This window comes from Ostrea edulis, chromosome 1 (genome assembly GCF_947568905.1).
Source record: "Ostrea edulis chromosome 1, xbOstEdul1.1, whole genome shotgun sequence".
In the NCBI taxonomy this organism is placed as follows: domain Eukaryota; kingdom Metazoa; phylum Mollusca; class Bivalvia; order Ostreida; family Ostreidae; genus Ostrea; species Ostrea edulis.
The window spans coordinates 49912282-49938479 of record NC_079164.1 but is presented as its reverse complement, the minus strand read 5'-3'; the positions used below and the strand labels follow the sequence as shown (position 1 = coordinate 49938479).

Sequence of the window (26198 nt, the reverse complement as noted above, 5' to 3'; positions counted from 1 at the left end):
CAAGTGGAAACTAGATATTATCTTAAATTTTCAAATGAATAGCTTCAGAGATAGCCAAAAAAAGTATGGAAAACTGTCAATGCATGAACACACAGGCTGATCCCTAATTAATAGTTTGGACTCCTGCCTATGAGCGGGGCCCTAATTAATACAGTTTTTCTACTGATAAGTTAAATGAGGATGGAACTACTTTAACAATAATCAACAACACAAAAATAAGCAAATAGATTTTATTCACTGCATCTCGGAAAACAGACCTAAATCTATATTCACTCTGATATCATTAATATTCATTGCTCCATAAAATAAATTACCACAATCACAGACATCAAATTGCACTTGATTAAATCATTAATATCTAAAAATTCTGTCCTTTTCCAGCATGCAACAGTTTATTAGCTTAAAATATGGTCTCATCTGCACCCAACAACTGCTACAATGTACTTGTGAAAACTAAGAGACAAAAATCAATTTACTGCATTTTATCAACAAGTCTTGATAATAATTTACGATTCAAACCTGAAACATTTCCTCAGAACAATGACAAAATGATATTCTCTCAGGGAATGAAAGATACCTACCATTTAAAATTTTACTTAACTTTGTAACATACATGAGAGAATTTTCATGGAAAACTCTTTAACAATATAACATTTTATTAAGTACAAGACATGTCCTTCTGTAGCCATTATAGTTCTAATCAAAAACTGGTACCAGCCAACATGCTGCCCTAGATTAGTATCTCAATGAACAGCTACTTTCAGTTTGGAACACATTTCTGGGTAGTAGTTTATTATAGGTACTACTTGACTGTCAATAAACCAATTTACTATCTATATACAAGAATAAATATTTCAAAAGTATTAAAGACGAAAAAATATTTGAATCCATTATATAGTAATTGGCATCTTTTTGTAATATTGTCATTGTTTCAATGAATAAACATAATCATAAACACTCAATATTTAAGATATCTAAATAGTATGAATATTAATCTTATTGTAATATCAAAGTATTTTCAGTTCTGAAATCATTTTTTACTATAATTAGGATTTTGTTTAAGATTTTTATCCCATTCAATGTATTTAATAAAGGAAGAAGTTTATCCTGTATAAAGTACAATGAGTTATTAAAAATGTTTAGCTATTGAACTTCCCCGTAGAGATGTTATTTTTTTTTTGGCAAACAAATCTTTTCTCTCTCTTTGGTGTCAATTTCAAAATATTACTGGGAAGTACTTCATATCTAAATTTCTTCTAAAATGGCATTTTGAATGGTAACATTGTCAATCCACAAGCTAAATCGACAGCAGTCTGAGAAAGAACCCAATACAAACAGAAACGGTGGAAAATTGGTTAACAAATGGGGCGTTCAATGCATGGTGTGCAATATGAGGAGCTATTGTAGTCCACTTTTTTCAAAGATGAATGATTACCGTGTTTCAGTGGCATATTGATATTGATAGAAGATTGTCGTATGTGTATTAATGGGGTATCTATAATATAGACTTTCACTAAATTTTAAAACCTGAAACCAATATCAATATTACTAGAGAAGTATGCATTTATCAGTGTAGACAGTTGAATTATTAAAACATCTCTCAAGTTGCTCATAAACTTAACTGTCATAAAATATATAATGTTTGAAAAGTAATTTGTTATGTAAATTATATAAGGATTCATCAACTGACTCAGCCTATGCAAGTCTATTTAAAGGGATTGTCAGGAGAAATTGGATTAGAGCAAGTATTTGTACTGTTAATGCTTCATTATCGTGCTCAGACACTGTGTGTGCACACCATTTACTTAAACTTCAACTGTGTTTATCCATCACTGGATCATGATGAAAGAAATCCAACATTCAATTCATGTATTTCAAGCAATTAATCAATTCACATTAATACCTACGAATTCATCAAAAACCAATAATTAAATCTGAAATCCTTAAAAACAATTTTATCAACTAATATTGTTTACTCTTTCATAATATAGTAACCCAATTTGTCTCATTTTAACTCGACCAGACATGTTGTTCTACATCAAATGTAAACAGGAAATGCAAAAAATAATGTAAATCTATGGCAAAAACACAAAATATCTAAAAAAATAAATTCCCCTTTGAACAGATATCAAGTTAATTGTCAACAGGCAATATAAACAGCACCATGATTTCAAAAGTAAAATAAAAAAGAAATATTCCATGTGCTGAAGTTTAATGAAATCGACTAGAAACATGGAATAAATTAATGACTGAATCCCGATAGTCTCTCAAACATTGTACAAAAATATTGAGTACATTTAAAATCTATATTTTTCTTTTCAGAAATTTGGTCAATGTGTATTACCTACTGAACTGGCTTGGTACAACCTTAAATACATGTACATATAAATGTACATATGAGACAGTTGATACATGTACATGTATACAAGTATATATGATTGCCTACATCACTAAAAAAGTGTCAGGTGTCTAAATAAAACATATATTGATAAGCAGTTAAAACATCCTGAGCCTGTATACATAATACAGAAATACACAACAAAGACTGCCAGTAAACTTTATAGACAGCAAGCTAACATTGCTTAGTAAAAACAAATAATTCATAATACCCATTTCTACTGATCTACTTTTCTTGTGATATTCAAAAAACTTTGTCATGTATAAATGTTCCCACACCCGTATGTGTTCACAGGAACTATTAAGACTTGCTGCACATTTTACATAACCTAGTAAAATTTTAAATATATATGTACATTACATATATTCCCCCCCCCCCCCCCCCCCCCCCCCCCCCCCCCCCCCGACTGTGTTTTTGTACAAAGTAAATTGACCATATTTTACAATCATCCAGTTCAAATGGTCAATATTCGATATGATATGGCAAATACAAAAATTCATCATTAATTTTAACAAAATTTTCTATTGCTATCTATTTAACTAGCACCTACTCCTGAAATATTCTCCTAACACCTGCAGATCATATAAAAATTAGTAAGGTGGGAATAGATACATGGACAGTGACTCATTATCAAAGTAGTTCATATTTGGAAAATAAACAATTATTTGGCTTCTAAGATTCAAATTCAAAGGGAAAAAAGGTCAAATAAAAAAACCAATCAGTTCAACTGATATGTCTCATTTTTCCACTAATGTAACTAATACCTTTGGCCCTTATATCACATACATATGAAAAATACAAATAAAAAAATACATACAGATACATGTATAATACTATGAAAATGTGTATTTTGATTAAACACTTGCCTCTGATCCATTTTGTCAGAATTTTTCTTAAAAGCCCCCTATTGTCCTAAAAAATACCTTTAGAAGTATAAGTTCATGTTAAACAGTCAAAAAATGTCTTTTCATGTATTTTAGCCTTGTGGATTTACCCACACAAGTCTTTAAATTGAATGGCAACTTTATGAGTAGATGGTGATGACCTCGTTTCCACATCCTCGAACCATCAGTACTCTGTCTAAACCCTCTGTTAACACTTCCAAGTATTCCATGACTATAACTCTGTTAAGGTTGCAAATCCTGATAGTTTATTTTTGTAATAAATTATAGTTCAATACTTACTTCACAATTTACATGTACATATATCTAATATTAAAATTCTGTTAGTCAGTCTAAAGAATTATATATGATTATAGAGCCTTATTTTGTCTTTAACAAACTTAAAATATATATTTTTTTCAAACGAGAGTTCTTCTGCAACTATCATGTACCATAATGAAATTTACGACCAGTTTCATGACATTTGGGTAAGAAATGGGGCATTTTATTTGTTCTTCTGCTTAGTGTGTATTTTGTGTTTTAAAAGCTATCCAAGTCAAATGATTTGGCGATTTTACTTTCGGTTTAGCTAACAATCACTTAATATCTGACTGGTTTTAATGCCGAAAATTAAGTTTTTCACAAAGACAGATTTCAATGAAAATATATGTAAGAAATAAATAACGAAATGGTGTTGAATAGTTTAGAGAAAACATTTTAGAGAACACTGTCAAGTTAACTTGCTTACCCCCCCCCCCCCCCCCCCCCATTGAACCTCAAAGACACATTGAGCCATTCATTCATCCAACTATAAGTAAAACACAATAGCATACATTCCATTCATATATGCAACAGTACCATTATACAAGAGCCTAACCTGCACATCTCCATCATACATGAATAGTGCCCTTGTAAAACAGCTGCTCACACCATTCCTTACATGTACCTTGACAGACATGAATTCCGATGAAGAGATTTTTTTTATTACTCAAAACAAATTTAGAGAATCTCAAAGCTCAGGAGAAGACAACAATGGTGATTTGTAACAATGCACAAAACACTATGCCCCCAAATGTGATGAACTGAAATAAAGTTGTGATCTTAACTTTTCAGTTCACTACCTTGTATATCTCAAGTTATAACCAAGATTAGAGTCGCAGACAAAGAAACATCTACACAACACATTCCCCACCCTCTTCAATTTCACGGGGATAACTTTCTGAAAACTAGACCATTTTAATCATTCCCCACATGTAAAGGATACAGTTTAGCTCACCCGCCTCAGACTTGGGTGGGGCTGGAAGATTGAGGATAACCAGTTGAGCTTCATGGGACTTCTCAATGATAACCTCATTCAGTCTCACAGCAGTGTGCATGCGCCTGATGTTCTTCTTGTCTCTGTGAAGATTTTAAAATTGATTTTAAATAAGAATTGACATATTCAGAAATAAATCAAAATGGTATATGCAATTGTAACTTTCTGCGACATAAAACATTGCATGAACCTGACAAAAATGGTGCATTTTGATCTCACTATGTATCCAATCAGTTGTTTAACTCAGGTATACATAATACTCTGATATATCACAAGAGGCCCATGGGCCACATCACTCACCTGAGTCTCTCTGGACCATATCTAAAGATTTTCCCTATATTCGCATGTAAAACTTTGATCCCCTATTGTGGCCCCAACCTACCCCTGAGGGCCGTGTTTTTTACAAACTTGAATCTGAACTATGTCAGGAAGCTATCATGTAAATTTGAACTTGTCTGCCCAGTGGTTCTTGAGAAGAAGATTCTAAAAGATTTTCCCTATATAATTTCATCCTCTATTGTGCCCCCACCCTACCCCTGGGGGCCATGATTTTAACAAAATTGATTCTGCACTATGTCAGGAAGATTCCATATAAATTTGAAATTTTCTGGCCCAGTGGTTCTTGAGAAGAATATTTTTAAAAGATTTTCCCAATATATTCGTATGAAAAATCTTGATCCTCAACTGTGGCCCCACCTTAATCCCAAGGGTCATGATTTTAACATAACAGCGTTGCCCCTCATTTGAACAAATTTGAATCCTCTTCACCTAAGGATGATTTATGGCAAGTTTGCTTGAAATTGGCAAAGTGGTTCTACAGAAGAAGATAAAAGTTTACAACGACAACAACAGACAATGGAAAGTTTTGACCATAAAAGCTAAAAACAGTTGTAATAGTATTACATATAAAAGAGATTGAATTATCCTCCATTGTAGGTATAAGGCCCCCCCCCCCCCCCCCCCCCCCCCCCATCTCAATATTTTTATTTTGATTATTGTTATGCACAGTGATATTTGAAATGAATACCAACTAATACTGAAAATTCTATGAAACATGAAATATCCACAATATGTCAGAACTTGTTGCAAATTCCATTCTGCAATTTATATCATAACATGTGTCTGATCCAAAATAATCATGTACAATAAATTATCTTAATAAAGTGCACCGCCACGGCACATGATACGCCCGTCACATATTGTTAACATGAACATATCACCATGAAGAGATAGGTATGCATGGAACCAAATGTCAACCTTCCTTTAAGAATCTTACCCACTTTATGGCCTCATGTGACATTGCTTCAAATATTGATAATGTAAGCTTAATGATTTTTAAAAGGATATAAAAACATTTTCCCAAATGTTTTCAATGAAATGATTAAAGTGCAAGATAGCCCTTTATCCAAGCAAACAACTTACAATAAATGGGAGTACTCAAAAAGGTTGATTTATTCAACATATCAAAAAATACATATATCAGTATCTGCCTTTGTCAAATCTTCAAGTATAAAAGTAAAATATGCATGGTGATGTCAATATAAATAAATATAGATTAAAAATGGTTATTTCAAACACTGGTGCATCTCCTATGGTGTAGTTATTAATTAGAAAAAAATAATACATCATATATTTCTCAACTGGTTGTGTTAGACTTGAGAAATGCACATTTGCAGCTTTGCTCATTGTAATTTAAGGAATGAAGAACAATGCACAGCGTAATAAAACATCAAACATTAGTCATTATGTTTATTCTTAGACTGTAAAACTGTCATCTTAGTGAAACATGACAATCTGCACCTTGTCGTTGAGATATAAAATAAAAATATATTTTACAATATCATATTAATTCTTAAACTTTATACCAAATTAACTTTCAAAGTAATGGCTACCAATTAGAACTGTTCTAAAATTTGACAGATCAATTAGAAGGCCAGATTCCTCTGCCCAATTCCTGATTGCAAGAGATATAGATAGCACCTCCTTGATCAGATTGCTGTAACAGAAATCTTCTAAACTCATTAATTAATCTGTAATTTGACAGAATGCAATTTTTCTGTTAGCAAAATGCCTCCTGAATTGCTTGATAATTACACCTATGGGACATGGGAAATTTCTCTTGTTACTGACACAAAAGAAATAATTTGTTTGTTATATACTGCTGTATAGTACAGTGTATATAATGAAGAATGTGTAGTTTCTTGAATTAACATTTTTTAATATGGTTATTGCAATACTATTTCATCTGTTCAGATTTACACAAATGCCCAATCTGCAGCTTTGTTCATTGTATATCTTTTTTCTGAACAATGCCACAGCCATAACAAAACATCAAAATACTAATCATTAAAATAGGCCTTTATACATATTGCAACCATTTGTTGTCTTAGTGAGAAATGATACTCTGCATATAGGTTGCTGAGAAAAAAATTTAAAAATTATATAGTACAATGTCAAATTAATTTTGAAAATAAAGACTAACCACAACAAACAAATTCACTTTCACAAATAATTTCTGGTATATCTGCAATTAAGAGGCTAAGATCTCTCTGCCCAATTCCCTAGAGATAAAGATAACACCTGCTTGATCATGTTGATCAGAGATGCTCTACACAAAACTCATTAATTAGTCTTGTCAAAATGCCCTTTGCATGCTACTCCCATGGGACAAGTGGAATTTCTCATGTTATTGTTAGAAACAAAGGAAACATTACATAAGCTAAAAAAAGCTGTACAGTATATCATAAAAAAAATATGTGTTTTCTTGATGTAACATTTTTGAATGAGGTTTTCTACAAAACTCTTATATGAGTAGGGATTGTACCAATTATAACATACTTTTTTCAAAAAATCACTTCAACTAAATGTCACAGTGACCTTAAAGTACAGTGCGACACACCTTCTACCTAAGATGCATAAGTTGACCAAGTTTCATGATTCTAGATCAAATAGTTTTCAAGTTATGAGCTGGACAGGGTTTTACCATATTTGGCCATATCTTCTTAATTAAAAGTCACAGCGACCTGGTTTTAATGTGCGACACACCTTCTACCCAAGATGTATTAACTGACAAAGTTTGATTATTCTAGGCCTTGTAGTATTTAAGTTATGAGCCGGACACGAAAAAGCTAACAGACGGACGGACAGACGGACAGACGGACGGACATGAAGGCCATAACATAATACGGCCCGTCTTAAGACGGGCGTATAAAAACCAAATGAAGACAGTCATAGATCTGAGAAATGTAATAAAAATCTGAAAGACCATTATGCTTAACAATATAATAACAAGTAGTATGTTCCTACCCATCACAAGACACTTTTATCAAATTCAACAAACAGCTGCCAAGTGCAGAAGCAAGCAATTCTAGGAACAGGTAATTCCAGGTGTTATTTCAACATATTTCTGTATGAATAATAAATGTCATTTCCAGGGGGAAAAAAAGAGTAACTTATAAATAATATACAATTATGGACTTCAATGTAAATTGATATTGGGTTACAAGAACACATGTCAAGTAACATCGATTGTATACACAGTGGGAAATATTGACTGTTCATTGCAGTCCCATAATTTTTACATTATGTAATCAAAAGCACATCATGAAATTTGTCCCTTAGAGAATCTTTCTTATGTAGGTGTCATCAGTTATTGGTGAAGTGCTACAAATTTTGACATATGTTTGGCAGTCTGGGATGTAGTAGCGAGGACTCTTGACCTGTGCATAGTGATATATAATTTTGCACAGTTACATAACACACATAAACCTATCTTCTGCAACATTAGACAGTGCATGTTCATATCACTTTCTGATGAAATGGTAGAGTTGATATTGCAGTTTTACTTTCACCTTGCACGCCAATGAAAATTGCTGACACATCATATAACGTCAACATCACCCAGTATTTGAAATACACATAGTACATGTACTAACCAGTCACCAAATACTTATATCTTTTGATAATTTTACATGGCCATAAGAAAGTGTAATAGGCCCAAGGGCCACAACACTCACCTAACCTTGTTCTTCAGAAGATTTTTAAAAGATCTTCACTCCTATGACAAATTCTGAACCCATATCAAGACTCAAACCCAGCCCCATGGGGTTGTGACTGTGACTTAACTGAACTTGAATCCACACAACACGGGGACACATCATTGCCCTGCTGGCCCACATAAAACTTTGTTCCTTTATTGTGGCCCACATCCTATTTCCCTAAGGCCATAATTTAAACTTGAATCTGTGTATTAATTGAGAATGCTTGTATATTGATATTAACTAATTATGGCTCTGTTGTTCTTGAAAGGAAGAGTTTTAAAAAAAAATTCCTGTATATCCTCAAGTAAATTTTGGATCACATACTGTAAAACCAACTTTTATTCGTGTGCGAGAAATTTTCACGAGGTTCACGGAGAACCACTTCATCACTAATATTTCTCACCGTGAACCAGACCTTTAATGTTTCTTGTACGTTTCATATTATCTTGGTTGTGCAAACCAGTTCATCATGAGTAAATCGCAAAATAAAGTTGTCACGAATAAAAGTCGGTTTACAGTATTGTCTACCCTGCCCCTGGGGTCCATGGTTTGAACAAAATCGAATCTTACACTTTTGTTGATGCTCTGTTGCTCTTGAGAAAGACTTTTAAATGGATATTCCAATAAAAAATTTGTTCCCCTTTTGTGGCCCACCCTACCCCATGGGGCAATGATTTGAACAAACTGGAATTTACAATACCTGAGGATGCTTACATATTAATATCAATAATCATGTTCCTGTTGTTTTTGAGAAGATTTTTTTCTATACATCCCTAAGTAAAATTTTGATTCCCTATTGTGCCCCCCCCCCCCTCCCCGGCCGGGGCCATGATTTGAACAATTTTGAATCTCCACTCATTAAGGAAGCTTTCCACATAAGTTTGTTTTTCCTGGTCCACTGGTTCTTGGGAAGAAGATTTTTAAAAGACGTCACCATATCTTCACTATTTCTTAATTATGACCCTTCATCTCCCCTTTATATGACCCTTCATCTTCCCTTTATATGACCCTTCACTGCCCCTTTACAACAAGTTTGGTTGAAATTGGCCTTTTGGTTTTGGAGAAGTCGAAAATGTGTAAAGTGTAGGTTACACAGCTCACTCGAGCTATAACTCAGATGAGCTAAAAAAAAACCTGTAAGTGTAGTATCAAATGTGCTTATTTATAACTATAGACTTGCACCAAGATTCAGACAGTGCAATTCTTGTTTGCATCAAATTGTCTCTCACCTTCAACGGCACTGAATTTTGAATACACTTACGTACACATACAGAATGCATTTTTTCCAGTGTCTATAAAATCAACATTCACTAATACGCTGCTTCTATACATTTTTGCAGTTCTACCTTACTGTATATTGAACTTACTACCAATTTTGAAAAAAAACAATCTAATGTTGTGGACAGTTTTCAGGTTGTTGCATTATATTAACACTTTAATTAAAGCAATTAATGCACATCTCATATACTTCTTTAAGTATCATAAAATAATTTAATTTTGCTTGTATCACGCAATTTGATTGGCTGAACACACCGAATTTTTTTTTTAGTTTATATTGTAAAATGTAACGTTGTATGGGGACACGCCCCCTTTACAACCCAAAACGGCACTACTTTTTTTTTTTAATTTCACATTGTAGCACCGTAAAGTTGTAGGCGTTCTATGAAATAGAAAATCAATAGAACAAACCGTGTAGAATAAAATACCTTTGTTTAACTTTTTTCTTGATGTTAAACAAGGCGTAGATCTATGGAGCGCCAAATTAACATAAACTTAAATAATTGAAGATATCTTCAATTATTTGAAGATATCATCAATTCAATTATTGCTCTCTTTAATTGAATTAATGCGCGCATTAAATCAATTATTGCTCTCATCAAATGAATTAATGTGCGCTTCAATTCAATTATTGCTCTCATCAATTGAGTTAATGCGCGCATCAATTGAATTAATGAGAGCAATAATTGATTTAATGCATGCATTAATTCAATTATTGCTCTCTTCAATTCAATTGATGCGCGCATTAATTCAATTAATGAGAGCAATAATAGATTTGATGCGCGCATTAATTCAATTATTGCTCTCTTCAATTCATTTGATGAGTAATGCGCGCATCAATTCAATTATTGCTCTCATCAATTGATTTAATGCGCGCATTATATCAGTTATTGCTCTCTTCAATTGAATTGTAGCGCGCATCAATTCAATTGTTGATATCATTAATTCATTTGAAGAGATCATTAATTCAATTAAAGCGCGCATCAAATCAGCTGAAGAATTAATGCTCTCATCAATTCAATTAATGCGCGCAATAATTCAGAATTCATTAATTATTTGAAGAGATCTTTAATTCAATTGTTGCGCGCATCAAATGAATTGATGATATCTTCAAATAATTGAAGATATCTTCAATTATTTGAGTTTATGTTAATTTGGCGCTCCATATAGATCTACATTATTATTTTTTTACTTATGAGTGCAGAAAACTATAATGGTAAAAACTTGTCAGATACTAATTCTGACACAACGATATCATCATTTGCAAAATAATGATATACATGTAATAAGTATTTGTAACTTTGCTGTTTCATTATAAAATATATCTACACTTGAAGGATTGCTTGATCCACCTATCAAAGCATATATAATGCGTCATGTGTTACAAAATGTACATACACTAGATGATGTCACGCCAAAATTGATGGCATGTGGATCGCATTCTGTGAATTGTTTATATTTTACTGTGTCAGATTTAAAAGGCGACAATGCTGCATATGTAATGGTAAGTTATAATTTAGTTTAAAACTTTTTAAAAGGAATGAAGCTAATTTTGACCTATGTTATACGATATAATGTAACATGGTGCAGTTTACACTTCTTATAATCAGCTTTGCGGATTATAAAGAAAGCGGCTTATAAAGCGTTATCAATATCTTGATAGATATAGTACATCTATTCTAAGAGCTGGAAATCCCAACTGAAATGAAAGTAAAATGTAAAAATAAGAAATAAATTTTATTTTTGGAAATACATGAAGGTATGAACTGCAATGCTACAAGCCATCATACATTTCATGAAGCACCAACCAACACTAAACGTAATGCACCCAAATATATCTAACACTGGCAATATATCGCTTGGTTTCAAATTTACTCTTTAAAAGTAAATTTGAAGAATTTTTCCCCACTCTGAATATGGCTGGACAGCTGTGAAAATGGGTTTTAAAGGAAATAATTTTAATTCCTTTCTCTTCTAATTCATAAGGTGAATGAAAAAAGTGTGCAGCTTCTTTCTCTCGCCTTTGAAAACCTGTAAAGTTTTGTTTACATGAAGGAGATTATTTCCCCTCTATGGTCATCCTTGATTTGCATAAATTAAAAAAAGGGGAAAATTCATCTTATTTTCCGTTGTGAATGGGGCAGAATATCGGGCCACGAGAAGGTACTGATAAATCCCTGGGTTTTTTTTCCTTATTGCATTACAAATGTCACATTGGACGGGGCATTCATGTCCTATGGACACATTTCTAGTTCTCTATAGTCTTGATAAAAGTAAGCAAAATGTGGTTACTAGATTCATTAATCTCACACTCGTCATACAGGCATGCACAAATTACAGCATGCATAAATACATAATTGTTTCAATGTCAATGAACATATTTCTTTCACAGGAACTGAATGTGTGGTATGTGAAAAAAGCTTCTGGCTATGTCTTAGAAACAAAATATTCCATATCAAATGCAACAACATCAGGCCCTTTTTTTGGGGGTTGATCTTCACTTCAAGCAAGATTATTTGTGACTGCATATTATAGGCAGAATAGTCAATATTATTCATATATGTCATACAGTATGTTTGTGAATGTGGGAAGGGTGCTAGTGTGAGGGAAATATATTGGAGGGGGGAGGGAGTATAGCTACTTACGGTTTTTTTAAAAGTATGCCATTATATTTGGAATTGCTACAAGATAATACTCAGGTCAGCTCCAAATCCTCGTATTTTGAATTTAATGGTGCTACATGTGCAAAAACATGGTAGATATGTGTAAAAAAAATTCTCCACATAACTATAAATGCAACATATGATGCAAAATGCATATATGTATATTAAACATAACAATTGTCAATATACAAATGTCATCACAAGTACATGTACATCATACGCATGTGTATCCATATTCATTTCTCACATGCAAATAATATAATGAGCAGGCCACAATCTTAGTGAAATACAAATTATGATTAAGGAATATTAATCCCTTTTAAAAAGAAAAAATGTCTATGCATCACATTATACCTATACATGACATGTAAATAAAATCTTTGTCATTGACATTCAAGGCAAGACAGTGAACATAAGCTGCCCCCCCCCCCCCCCCCCCCCCCCCCCATTCTTTCCTATTGAATTTCAATTTTGAAATAATTCATCTTCTCCAGATGACCTGCTTTATTTGTTTAGACAAAGAAATACTCATTGAGCGGATCACCTAAAAATTTGATATTATCTCAGGCACCAAAATCCTATTTTTTTCAGTAGAGATAAATGAACTTAAGTTTTCCAAACAATTCAAAATTCATGTAAACTTTGATATGGCAGTACTAAACACAGTGTTCTTTGAGTGGAGATATTGCCCCCCCCCCCCCCCCCCCCCCCCCCCACCAATGCTTACGGTTTGATCTGTAAGTAATCCCCGGCTTTTCCGTTGTAGCTGGGGGCTGACTTGAGTTTGTCTGCAGCACCAGGGGTAAACGTGTATTGGTGAAATTCTAGTTTCTCCTCGTCTGTTGTACTTTCCACTCCCTGGCTCTCCTCCTGAACCGGTTCTAACTTGATCTTGGTTGGGGAAACAGGAGTCACATGAGACTGATCAAGGATTGACTGGACCTAAAATTACCATAGTAACCATGTATTGGTTTTCTTGCTCAGTTGTTATTCATTAAGGAATGAAACTAATTTCAACTCAATTTATACAATATACAGGTAGATCTAGGCCAAGTTTCTTGGGCACCACATCAGTTGAAAAAGTACTGCATGGAATCCCCCCCCCCCCCAAATCTTTATTGGTTTCTTTAAGGTAAATGAGGTAACTCTTGCTTTTGAGCAAATAATAATTGAATGCATACTCAATTATGTGCAAGTGTTTAAGAATAATAGTAAACTCTACTAATAGTATATACTATTAATAGTATATACTAATCAAATAAATACATGAATCCAATAGAAAATAACCTGTCCACAGCTATATCTATTATGTTGAGCAAATAATAATTGAATGCATATTCATTTACGTGCTCTCCGACATTATGTAAATAAACTACATAAAATTGACATTTGCTAGTGACGTCACATAGATAACATAGAGTCTAGAGTAATAATTAAAATTTATGCAATGGGTCATATCCTCTGGATAAAGGAGGAAACATGTGATAAATAGTTGTATCATACAACGGTGTGTGCACTGTAACAAAGCCAGTTGTTAGCCTTTAAACAAAAAGTAGGTACAAATACAAAATGGTAATAGCTCTACATATAAAAGAATGTTTTTCAAAAAGTCCTTTGTTATCGAACCCAAAATCTTCCAAGATTTATTTCTACTACTCTACTGACTGAGCTAGTACAGACACACAATCGGATATGTTAAAAGTAGTTTTTTACGGATATTTCCAGAAATACGTTTCGTTGGTATTTATAGTAGATCTATAAATGCTACACATTTTGAAGATTTGGTTAATTTTTGAGACAAGTGTGTCTTTGTCATTCTTTTTGCAATATACGGGTTTGGTTCAACACACACTTCATTTTTGGAAAATTCACAGGGCAAAATATGATACCAAATGTACTAAGTTCTTTATTCAAATATGACAATTATAATATTTTCACACAATATTATATCTATGTGACTTATGAAAGCCTCATGGATTTCATATATTTTTGATTTTCACAGACCCAACCTTAAAATCCACTGGCCTCGGTATTTGGACCACTGAATTTTGTGATGTCTGTACATGCTAAGCAACATACATTTGCTTTAATTCTGAAGAATTTACTGAAGGATCTAAGGATAATAATTATCAGAATTATTGTTATTTGGGGGGGGGGGAGAGAGAGAGAGAGAGAGAGAGAGAGAGAGAGAGAGAGAGAGAGAGAGAAATACATGTACTTGCCAAGATTGTTTTAAATGTATCAGGGAGATTCCTCAAAGTAGGATAATGAGTGACCAAACTCTGTAACAATGGAATTAACAGGTATAGTATTATTTCTCACCTCTTTCACATTTTGCTTCACTCTTATCTGCTTCAACATTTCTGTTCTTTGTTCCATCATCAGTGTTCTTTCATAGGTGTACGCTGAGATGTCACTGTTATTCTGGAAAAAGGAATGGACATGTTAAACATATTATTATACCTCAGTATAAGAATTCTATGCAACGCGTAATCTGATTGGTCTAGACAGTCACGTGCCAGGGATGATAAAACTTCATATCTCCCTCTCAAATATCATATCTCCCCATCATATTTACCCCCTGGGAAGCCTCGTGCATTTTCCGTAAATTTAACGTCAAGGTAGAAGAAGTGTATTGTGACATCACAATAAGGCAGAGTCATTCTACTTTCATAGTTCGTAAGCCATAAAATATGCGGGTCTCTGATACACAGTTAAATCGCCTGGTTTTAGGTTGATACAAAAACAAGCAAGTAAATCAGCATTCAAGGAGAATGGAAATACAAAAACTGGTTATCATACAACTGTATTTCGTTGTTTGTACCTTCTACCGTAATATGTTGATGGCGCGGTGTTACCGTTAGGGCTATCTCAGCTACATACAATGTATAGATGAGCGGACTCCAATTTCAAATGCACTTTTGTAGTCTTGCTTTGTTTCGGTATAATAAACAATTTATTGCATGAATGTTCGGGAGATATGAAGATTTATTCATCCAAGAAAAATTATATTCCCCTCGGGCAATATGATATTTCTTGGGTGAATAAATCTTCATATCTCCCTCACTATCATGCAATAAATGTATAATATAACCCCAGAAAAAGATATACTTTCTGGTCCCCTCTTCAATTAAGAATTGGAAATTTTGGGTGGAACTCACCATTTCCAACACATAAACCTCAGCCTCAATACGTAGCTGATACATAAACATCTCCAAGTCCTTCTTCATCTGAATAGTGTTATCCTCCAGTTCTTGCAACAAATAAGGAACAAAACAAAAAGAAATCCTTTAAAGCCATTTGTATGTATTATAAATAAATAAAGTATCTTTTATTTATTCCAAGGACAGTCAGCTTCTTTTTCACTGATTTAAATTGCGGTTACACTGGTTTTTTTTATCACAGACTCAAATTACAATCAAACAAGAGTTGTCAGAAGACAACAGAGCTTGCTGGGAAGAGTGACTCTACTTACTCTATCCCCTTGGTTCAAAAGTTTAAAGTCTCTGAACAGTAGGTCAAAGTCTATTATCATACCTCAGTATGAAAATTCTATGCAACGCGTAATCTGATTGGTCTAGACAGTCACGTGCCAGGGACGACAAAACTTCATATCTCCCTCTCAAACATCATATCTCCCCATCATATTTCCCCTTAGGCAGCTTCGTGCATTTTCCATAAATTTAACGTCAAAGAAGACGAAGTGTACTATGACGTCACAATAAGTCCGAGTCATTCTACTTTCATAGTTCGTAAGGCACAAAATATGTGGGTCTCTGATATACAGTTTTAAAATCGACTGATTTTGGTTGATATAAAAACATGCAAGTAAATCAGCATTCAAGGAGAATGGAAATACAAAAACTGGTTATCATATCACTGTGTTTCGCTGTTTGTACCTTCTATATATACGTTGACGGCGCGATGTTACTGTTAGGGCGATCTCAGCTACATACATGTACGATGTATAGATGAGTAAACTCCAATCTCAAATACAATTTTGTGGTCTTGCTTTGTTTCGGTATAATAAACAATTTATTGCATGAATGTTCGGGAGATATGAAGATTTATTCACCCAAGAAAAATCATATTCCCCGAGGGCGTTGCCCCCGGGGAATATGATTTTTCTTGGGTGAATAAATCTTCATATCTCCCTCACTATCATGCAATAAATGTATAAGGTTATAAGGTCACTAAGTCAAAAGTCTTTGCGCCAAAAGAAAGGTCTGGCCATGAGAAATCTATATGTGAAATACTAAAGCCCTATCCCCCTTGATTCAAAACTGCAGAAAAAGGATACGTGCTACAGTGAAGACCCTGAGTTTGCAATGTCTCCAAGTCTTGTGTTGCTTCAGAAGGAAGGGCAGCAACATCAGCATACCTCCATCATGTAAAAGTGGGTTAAGGAATCAGGTTATAAACACAGTTCAATCATCAAAAACATTTCATGCCCAACTAATATACGTGTACATGACATACAGCCCTTGTTTTACAAAAAGAAAAGATAATACAATTTGACAAGTTTGATCTCATTCAGTCAGCCAAAGAGGCTGAACACCAATACATTTCACTTAAAAGTTGCAGAAAAAATTACTGTACGTGTACTTAATTTAGCACATTCAATATTTATTGCAATTGTAGATCAGGAACAATTTGGTTCAATCATGAATTCACACACAAAGAATATCTCCATATTGCACAGATTTTGTGGCTTGAGAAAGTTGAGTGTGGAGACTTGATTTTGTGGTCAAAATCTGTTATTCTTTATTGTAATTCAGTTTTTCTGGTCTGTGGAGGATTTATATAGGTAATCATATATATATATATTCATACAAAACTTTAATCTCCACAAAAATAAATAATTTTACAGTAAGTACGCGTGAAGTAAAACCCTCCACTACAACTCTACGAGATATCTGTTGTACTCTCTGCTAAAAAAAGGATATGGACAATCCACCAGACATCAATGGTTCCTTTCAGTTTTTCATTTGATGATGGGAACAAGTTGATTCCCTTTACTGCTAGCAAAGCCATCTGACCCGAATTGATGTTTTTCACAGCATCTGTCAAATTGTGTAAATGTTTGTTTTGGTGTTATTACAACAGACAGGAAATTAAAAGTACACAATGTATCAAAGCAGAGTGGTCAGCACTTGAAGTCAAACTCTGAACACACCAACTGTATTCTGATAACAATATCATGCTAAAATTTCTGCTGAAACACTGACCTAGAAAGACCTTGTAGCTTCTCTCATTATGATCATGTCTCCACCCGTACGGCCAGCCAATCATCACAGTGTTGTGTCGAAGTCCTCCCAAACCAGCGTTCTGAATCCTAAAATTAGAGAAACAACACAGTGTTCCAAATCCATCCATATTCTCATTACTGCTTTGTAATTGTAGATTGTTTTACAACGTGTGTATCGCAATAACATGTTCTATCTAACAGACAAGAAGTCAGATTCACTACTTACATGTGGCACATTCCAACAGACACACTCTCACTGACCAAGACATCAGAGAAGCCCTTCACTCCAAACTTTTCGATTGTACTGAACAATTTCTACAAATATCAATAATCAAAATCAATTCCCTTTCACTACTTATTTTCTAAATACAGCTGGAAAGATGAGCAAAACCAGAGATTCAGTGGTCAGGCTTGCAAGGATAAGGGTTCAAATCCCAGCAAGATTTTAAGATTTTTACCTAAGCAAGATGTAAATCCTTCCTTAGCCAATCAGCCTTCATAAGCTCATGAAGGATTACCAACTTACTTCAATTACATGCACACTGAATAAATATACGTACAAGATATGAAAGGATTAGGGTATTGAAAAGTCAACATCAGTTAAGTTTGCTACATTAGTACATTCAAGCCTGTCTTAAAGTGACAATGTAGCTCATATCAACATATTTTTCTGTCTGCAAAAATCAAATCATTTTGTCTCCCTTACCTTAAAATAAATATGTAATGCATGTTAGAGCGCAAATTTTACAATATATACTGTCTAATTGCTTTTAAAATGTAACTGGAAACGATTCAACAATCTCATTATCCTCCCCCCCCCGATTAAATAAATTGTTAATGATTGCTAAATGATGGACTCCAGTGCAGTTGATGGACACGTACAAGTCTTTCTTCAGTTAATATGCAAAACTACAAGATACATTGTCTAATAAATAACATCATGGTCTTTAATCCCTTGCACTCTTTTGTCACATCCAGCATCATTAGCCAAAACAGAGGCCCATAGGCCTCATAAGTCACCTGAATTAAAAGTATCATTTGCCACAAGGGCTGCGAAATCTATAATAATTTTCTTGTTCTACATATCTAAGCTAAAGTCTATTATTCAGCAGCAGTATAAAACAAGATTTGTTCTTAAAACACAAAATTAAAGCCTCCAAAAGTGCCCATACAATGAAAGACTATACATAATATGTTATATTAACACTACATGGCTATTCTGGACCTGCCCTAGAGTCAGGACCCTGGCATGGGGTTGCTACATTCAAAATTCTGGTATATTCCGTTCCGCTTTTCCTTAATATGCATTTAGTTGTTTTTTTTTAAATTAAAGAAGTGTTTCAAATGACATTTAATTACTATGACCATTTTGGTCTCAATCTGGTTCCAAAACCCCTATTTATGCCCCTCTTGTCCAAAAGATGCTTCATACAAAATTTGAAAAGAATTGGAAGGGTAGCTATCAAGAAGAAGCTAAAATTGTTCAATTGTTAACATACATATTTAATCACTTTGACCATTTTGACCCCAACCTAGTACCAAAACCCCTACCCCTGGTATCATAACATTTACAATTTTGATAAAGGGCTATCTGCTACCTTTAGATAACCATTTAGTATCAATAGCATTAAAGAAGATGTTATTCAAATGTTTTACACATAAACACTATATGCCAAGTTTGGCCCTGCCCCGGGGTCAGAACCTCTACCCCGGGGATCACGAAATTTACAATTTTGGTAGAGGACATTCTACTCTAAATGACTTCATTTGCTTGCACATGTGCAGTTGTGCAGAAGAAGAATTTGAAAATTGAGCAATTCATGGCAGTTTATGCCCCACCCCTAAGGCCCTGGGGCTGCAGAAGTCACGGAATTTAAAATCTATAGCTCCAAAGATGCTTAATACCAAATCTGAAAAGAATTGGAAGGGCAGTGAAAAATGTTCAATTGTTAATACATGACAGATGACGCACGATGACAAATGCAGACTAATAGGTCATCCGAGTCTGACCTAATGATGTAACATTTTGTGCAGGGCACTGTCCGAGTGAGGTAACAGAATACACAAATCAGCTCTTTTATTTTTGCCTATGAAGCAGAACTTTTGTTTAGCAGTGGAATACTCTGTTAATTCATTACAATCAAACAAGAGTTCTCAAAAGACAACAAAGCTCGCTGGGAAGCATGACACTACATTTAGTTCAAAATGTTAAAGTTTTTGAAAAATAGCTAAAAGCCCAAAATTACTGGGTCAAAAGCTTTGATACCATATCAAAGGCCTGGTCATGAGGCATCTAAATATAAAATATCAAATCCCTATCCCCTTGGTTCAAAAGTTATAGCCAAGGTTAATGTTTTTGAAAAGTAAGTCAAAGTCCAAGGTCAATAGTTCTGGTAACAAAAGAAATGTCTTCTAATGAGGCCTCTAAATTTGAAACATCAAAACCCTATCTCTCTTGGTCAAAAGATATAGCCCAGATTAAAGTTTTTTCCTTAAAGTGTAATGCCAACACCGGAGTCATGACAATAGTTCTCCAGTCAGTTGTCCCAGCGAGCTAAAAATGTGTAATTTAGTACATGTTCAAACATGACACTTAAATATTATGAGTAATTTTATAATGTCTAGACCAAGAAAGATTTTTTAACAAAATGACATTAATTATTGCTTTGAGAGGCCACTTCTGGGAAATAGCTAAATTGGCCTCTCAAGACATGTGGCCTTTAGTTCCAGCCTCTAATTTTTTTATGATTTTAGTTAGTATTACCCTGCCTCAGAAATGTACAAAAATATATATAACTTAGCATTATCTGTCATTGCATCAAAAACCAACAATTATTTCAGAATCTAATTTGGGGTTAAAAATATTGCAAGTCAAACAGTTTCAATTTTCTGTTTATTTTTTACCAGCATCCCCATCACTCTTGGTTGTCACACCTTGAATGCTTTTCATCAGTTGTGATTACGTATTACAGATATTTTTTAACAGTGAAATAATTAATAATTTATTATCCAACATTTCATGACTGTAACCATTCGATTTCTAATATAAATGTATAAACAAGCAGGTCAACCATAGAGTGTTTTGAAGTCATGTCACTAACAATTGAAATGGATGGCAAGATTGCAAGTGGTCGCCATATGCAGGGAATCGAGTTATTTCATTTCATAAAACACAGGCCATAATAGACAGTTAAATATATATATATATATATTTTCAAAAATCAAGCAGACATCACAGTGGCCTCTAATGATGAGTGGCCTTTCAATACAGTTAAACATTAGGTGGTGACTTCACCCCAAATTTACCCAATATATTGGTATTTACAGCAGGTAAAACAACCCTGGTGTCTGACCATTTATAGAAAGCTTTACCTACTTAATTCAGCAAAAAGTCCAGTATTTTAACAATATACAAGTCCTGCTCTTTTATATTTGCTTGGAGGTCTGAGCGTAAGCAAGTCATATAAAGTTTTTCTAGGACAATGTACGAATTCAATAATCTAATAATTTCAAGAGGATGACCAACATGAAAGCTACAAAGTTGATCCCCTTATCATATTCACAGATAAGCATCCCCTACATCCAATTTTTACTGATAGAGAAGTCATGTTGCTTACCTGCTTGGCAGTCTGAGCATCTGCAAATCTCTCCAAGTATTTCCCCTCAATCACAGAGTTCACTAAAGTCAGGCCTTTACCTATCAATGGAAAATTATTTCTAATAATTGCTACAAAAAACAAGAGGCCCTCAGGCCTTATTGGTCTCCTGAGTATTAGATAAAGATACCACTAGCTTTCAGGGCTACGAAATAAGTTTTTACCATATTGACCTTGCCCTTGACTTGGAACCTCTACCCCTGGGTGTGTGAAATTTACAATTTAAGTACATCCCTTTCTGTTTTTCCTAACCATGTGTTTAGTTTTTTTTATGTTATCAGCAAAATTAATTTTGAAAGATAAAGACATTTAATCATTATGACCATTTTGATCCTACCCTGATACCAAAACCCCTAACCTGGGATCATGAAATTGACAATTTTGGTAAAGGACTACCTGCTTCATCTAAATATCCATTCAGTTTTGATTTAGTATCAAAGGCATAAAAGGTGATGCAATTTAAATGTTTTACATATAAACACTATATGCAAAGTTTGGTCCTGCCCTCGAGTCAGAACCTCTACCCCAAGGATCATCAAATTTACAATTTTCATAAAGGCCTTCCTGTTCTATATGACTACTAGTATGCATTTAGTTTTTCTTACATCGAGTGGCTGAACAATAGAATTCTGAAAATTGGTCAATTTTTGCCACATCCCTAAGGCCCCAGGGATGCAGAAGTCCTGAATTACAATTTATGTCCTCCTTTGTTCCAAAGATGCTTCATATTTGAAAAGAATTGGAATGGTAGTACAATGTATATCAAAAAGAAGTTAAAATTTTTCAACTTTTAACAAACACATTTAATCACTATGACCATTTTGGCCCCACCCTCGGTTAAGAAAGAAGTTAGAAATGTTCAATTATCAACGCACTACAACAGACACAGACCACTAGCGATAGGTCACCTGAGTGACCTAAAAAAAATATAAATACTTAAAATAAAGATTTGATTTCTCCAAGGTACAATATATAAGATTCATATACTTCTACACATACCTGATGCATGTACTACCTTATTATATCAACCGTGGAACACACCCACAAGATTTTTTACCTGCTTTCAGTTGACTCGCGAATGCGACCATTTGTGGATACTTGGGACTGAGGTCATCCTCCAGCTTCATTAACACTAGAAGTTGTGGTCTGTTGGTCAGAGAAACAAATAATTGTAACAAGGAGCAGTATCACTTAATTCTACTCTTGATCATTTATCTCTCTATAGTTGGTGCTTCACTTTTCAGGATTTGAATATGGGCCACATGAAAATATAGGGGGAAAAAATCACAAACACCAAAAGCCAATAACAAACGTGTATGGTGTTTTGCATACCTTCAAAGTCACACCATATTAATTGAAACCAACCACAGTTAGTATTAGGAAACTGGCTGTAAATTGTAAATGTGAATGTCTGCCACTGGTATTATAATGTAAATGCCAAAAAATTACACTGAATTATAAATCCATTTCATACTTGGGTTAAAGTGTTCAAAACTGGTACAGTATGTGGGGGTTAAAGAATGTTACCTCTACCTGTAAATCTCTACAAAATCAGACAGTCAATCAATTTTAATTTCCTAAGAATATAACCATCAACAGGAATTCATTTAAAAGAAACATCAAATTATTGCTCATTTTGTTAACAATGTACCTCCAGTTTTTGGTATGAGGTGTTCCTTGTTGGAGCCGCAGTAAGGAGTATCGAGCTGCAGACATGGCCAGTCCTCGGATTCCATCGCCCCACTCCTTCTCAGCTCTGTAACAGATACATATCTCTATCTATCATTTATTAAACCCTTTGTTTTAAAAGTTAACTACCTCTGCATTATCCATAAATAAACTTGTAAACATAAATGCAAATGAAAATTTCCATTGCAGTCTGACAGAAATAAATGAAAATTCTAAAATCCTGAAACTTTTGAAAATCTTGGTATATGTCCAGGGCTCAACATTAACTTTTTTCCCTACTTGTCCATTTGGACAAGGGACAAAGATACTTACTTGTCCGAACTTCAACTTCACTTGTCCGAAAAATTTTCAAAAAAGATCTAGGCCTAATATTGTCATCTTGAAAACTGTATTTAATTTAATTAAGATATAGTCCATTTTTATACTTGCTTGATTGATTTTTGAGCTTATTCTCTTGATAAAAACAACAAACACATAAAACAAAATTTTATCTAGACTTCCTGTCTTGAATCAATGACTTCGTAAGATCCATGAAAGTAGTACGCAATAAGTGAACACCGATCCCGTTAGAGTGTGACAGCCAGTTTACATAGCAATTGATAGATTCTGAACTACCGATAAACTTTTCACCAAATTGTTTGGAGACTTCTTTACATAAAAAAAGCACTTGTCCAATCGGACAAGTGCCCATCAATATTCTGAATTTTTTTCCACTGGTACCGGACAAGCATTAATGTTGACCCCTGATGTCATTTTCTTCTTTCAACTTACCCTTTGTATTCAATGTACTTGTATATACAAACAGCAATACCAATGGCTATCAAGGCATAGTACCAGCTGGATATAAACATCAGACACACACACAGCGCCAGGCCAAAAAGGGAGAGAATCCTGCAACAAACCACTGTCAATGTCAATTTCCCATATAAAAATTTATTCCATGATATTTTCAATTAATTTTGCTGTTAATGTTTTTATTGTTGGTAACATCATCTGATTTCTGAATAATGAAAGGCAGCCAAGAATTCTACAATGATGAAAGAAAAGTCTGTCATTTACCAGTGGTAGAACTTGAAGCGAGGCCTCCAGCTGGGTGTTCTCAGCAATGTCTGCAGAGCACATGCCATGTTGACAAATCCATAGCACATCAGAAAGAACCTACAATTGAAAATATATAATCATATCTGATCGCACTGAGTAAATGAAGACATTGGACACTGTGCTAGTGACGAGCTCCCTATCTTTATACATGTTCATTGTCTCAAACAGTGTTGTTCTATCTAAGATCATAATATAAATTAAAACTTCAATACTAAACTTTGGACTTTTTTAAAAAAACAGTTAAACATATGAGTTGATTTCAAATTAGAATAAAAGCTTGGAGTCTTACATGGTAATGACAGGCGCCACCATATCAAGATTGGCTACCAGAATTCCTAACTCTGAAATGAGGGCTGTTAACAGAAGAGCACGGAATGGCTCCCCCCTCTTAGTGGTTACCCCAAACACATTGAGGAAGGGGACGACCCCGTCACTAGCAATAGCTTGCAGCAAACGTGGTGCTCCTACAAAGATACCAATCTCATAAACATGTGTATGCAACAATGAAGACTCAATCATGAATAAAAAGAAGTTATCTACATTCATATTTAGATGTCTGAAATTTTTGACAACCACAGTTCGAAACAAAATGGTGATAAAACAATACAGTTAAATTAGAAATTTCTAAATGTTTTAATAATACACATGAAGAAATATATTTCCCAATGCTGGAATATTAGTATATTTACCTGTAAGACTCTGAAGACCAGCTCCAAGAGTAGACAGAAATGAACCAATCAGAATTACCCACTCATTAGGCCAGGCCAGCTTAGCCACCACCAAGCCACCTTCGATACTCTCTCCAAATCTGCCGAAAGGTCACACATCATTGATCACAGGAAAGTTAGAGAGCAGAGGAATCCCTGAACACCTTTATCACAACTCGATTGGTCAGTTCAATTGAAAATATTGGTATTTTACAATATACTTACTTGTCCCTCAATAAATCTCCCTCAATTGTACCAGCAAAGAAAAGGACACAAGTAAAATCTAATGACAGTTCAGGATTTTCATATACCTTCTATACTATAGTTATCCCATCATCAATTTTATTACATTGACTGACTTTAATAATAAAAAAAAACAAGATGTGTTTGTGAAACACAAATGCCCCCGATAATGGCCAATTCCGAAGATGGCCAAGGTCACAAGGGCAAATATCTTGGTACCAGTAGAAAGATCTTGTCAAAAGAAATGCTCATGTACAATATGAAAGCTCTAATATTTACCATTTAGAAGTTATGACCAATGTAAAAAATTTTTTTTAAAGTAGGTCAAATGTCAAGGTCAAAAGGTTCAATACCCACGGAAAGGTCTTGTCACAAGGAATACTCATGTGAAATATCAAAGCTTTATCTCTTACTGTTCAAAAGTTATTAGCAAGGTTAAAGTTTTAGACAGAATGACAAAATGACAGAATGACAAACAGGACAAAAACAATATGCCCCCCGATCTTCGATCTCGGGGGCATAAAAATTATACATGGACATGTGCACTTTATAGAAAGTTATTTTCATGTAATAAATCTTACATATTGCCAAAAAGTCAAATGCTTTAAACAGATATTGTTGCATTTCTAAATTGAAACTGAGAGTAGGAACAAGATCACAACATATTTGTACACCTCTCTTTAATGTTCTACAGGAAAGTTCTTACAAATATTCGCCAATTAACACTGAATCAATTACCACACTTTGTTCTGTGAAGATGTGTCACTATGGCAACATATCATTAACTGCTGGAAAATGACCTAACGCATCCCTCCAACAAAAGTAATATTTGATGGCTATTTGACAATACAGGTGACATATTGCAATTCTACAATTATCCTACTTTAGAAAAGTGAAAAGGATACAGACTGCAGATGTGGTGGAAATGGCTGCAATGGTTCCTACTGGAATGGAGCGAGAGGCATCCGCAAGGTCTCCA

The 26198-nt window shown here is 34.2% G+C and overlaps 1 protein-coding gene across 6 annotated transcripts in view; it reads right to left on the bottom strand.

Moving 5' to 3' along the window:
- Positions 1–216: 216 nt before the first annotated feature.
- Positions 217–26198, bottom strand: part of LOC125651443 (solute carrier family 12 member 6-like) — a 68469-nt gene continuing 42487 nt past the window's right edge. For 5 of the 6 annotated variants that reach the window (XM_056153182.1, XM_056153187.1, XM_056153180.1 and 2 more), the window contains 19 exons: positions 26125–26198; positions 25202–25259; positions 24959–25077; positions 24559–24733; positions 24228–24326; positions 23940–24059; positions 23131–23235; positions 22537–22625; positions 21441–21520; positions 18050–18138; positions 17804–17910; positions 17523–17638; positions 16876–16966; positions 15737–15828; positions 14898–14999; positions 13303–13517; positions 12558–12593; positions 4544–4677; positions 2810–3514 (listed from right to left, as the gene is read on the bottom strand). The exon at positions 26125–26198 is cut by the window's right edge and continues 25 nt beyond it. In XM_056153182.1, coding sequence (XP_056009157.1) covers positions 3423–3514; positions 4544–4677; positions 12558–12593; positions 13303–13517; positions 14898–14999; positions 15737–15828; positions 16876–16966; positions 17523–17638; positions 17804–17910; positions 18050–18138; positions 21441–21520; positions 22537–22625; positions 23131–23235; positions 23940–24059; positions 24228–24326; positions 24559–24733; positions 24959–25077; positions 25202–25259; positions 26125–26198 — 1993 coding nt within the window. In that variant the 3' untranslated portion in view covers positions 2810–3422. Of the gene's footprint in view, positions 3515–4543; positions 4678–12557; positions 12594–13302; positions 13518–14897; positions 15000–15736; positions 15829–16875; positions 16967–17522; positions 17639–17803; positions 17911–18049; positions 18139–21440; positions 21521–22536; positions 22626–23130; positions 23236–23939; positions 24060–24227; positions 24327–24558; positions 24734–24958; positions 25078–25201; positions 25260–26124 lie in introns of all 6 variants that reach the window. The other variant, XM_056153179.1, reaches the window with a different exon arrangement.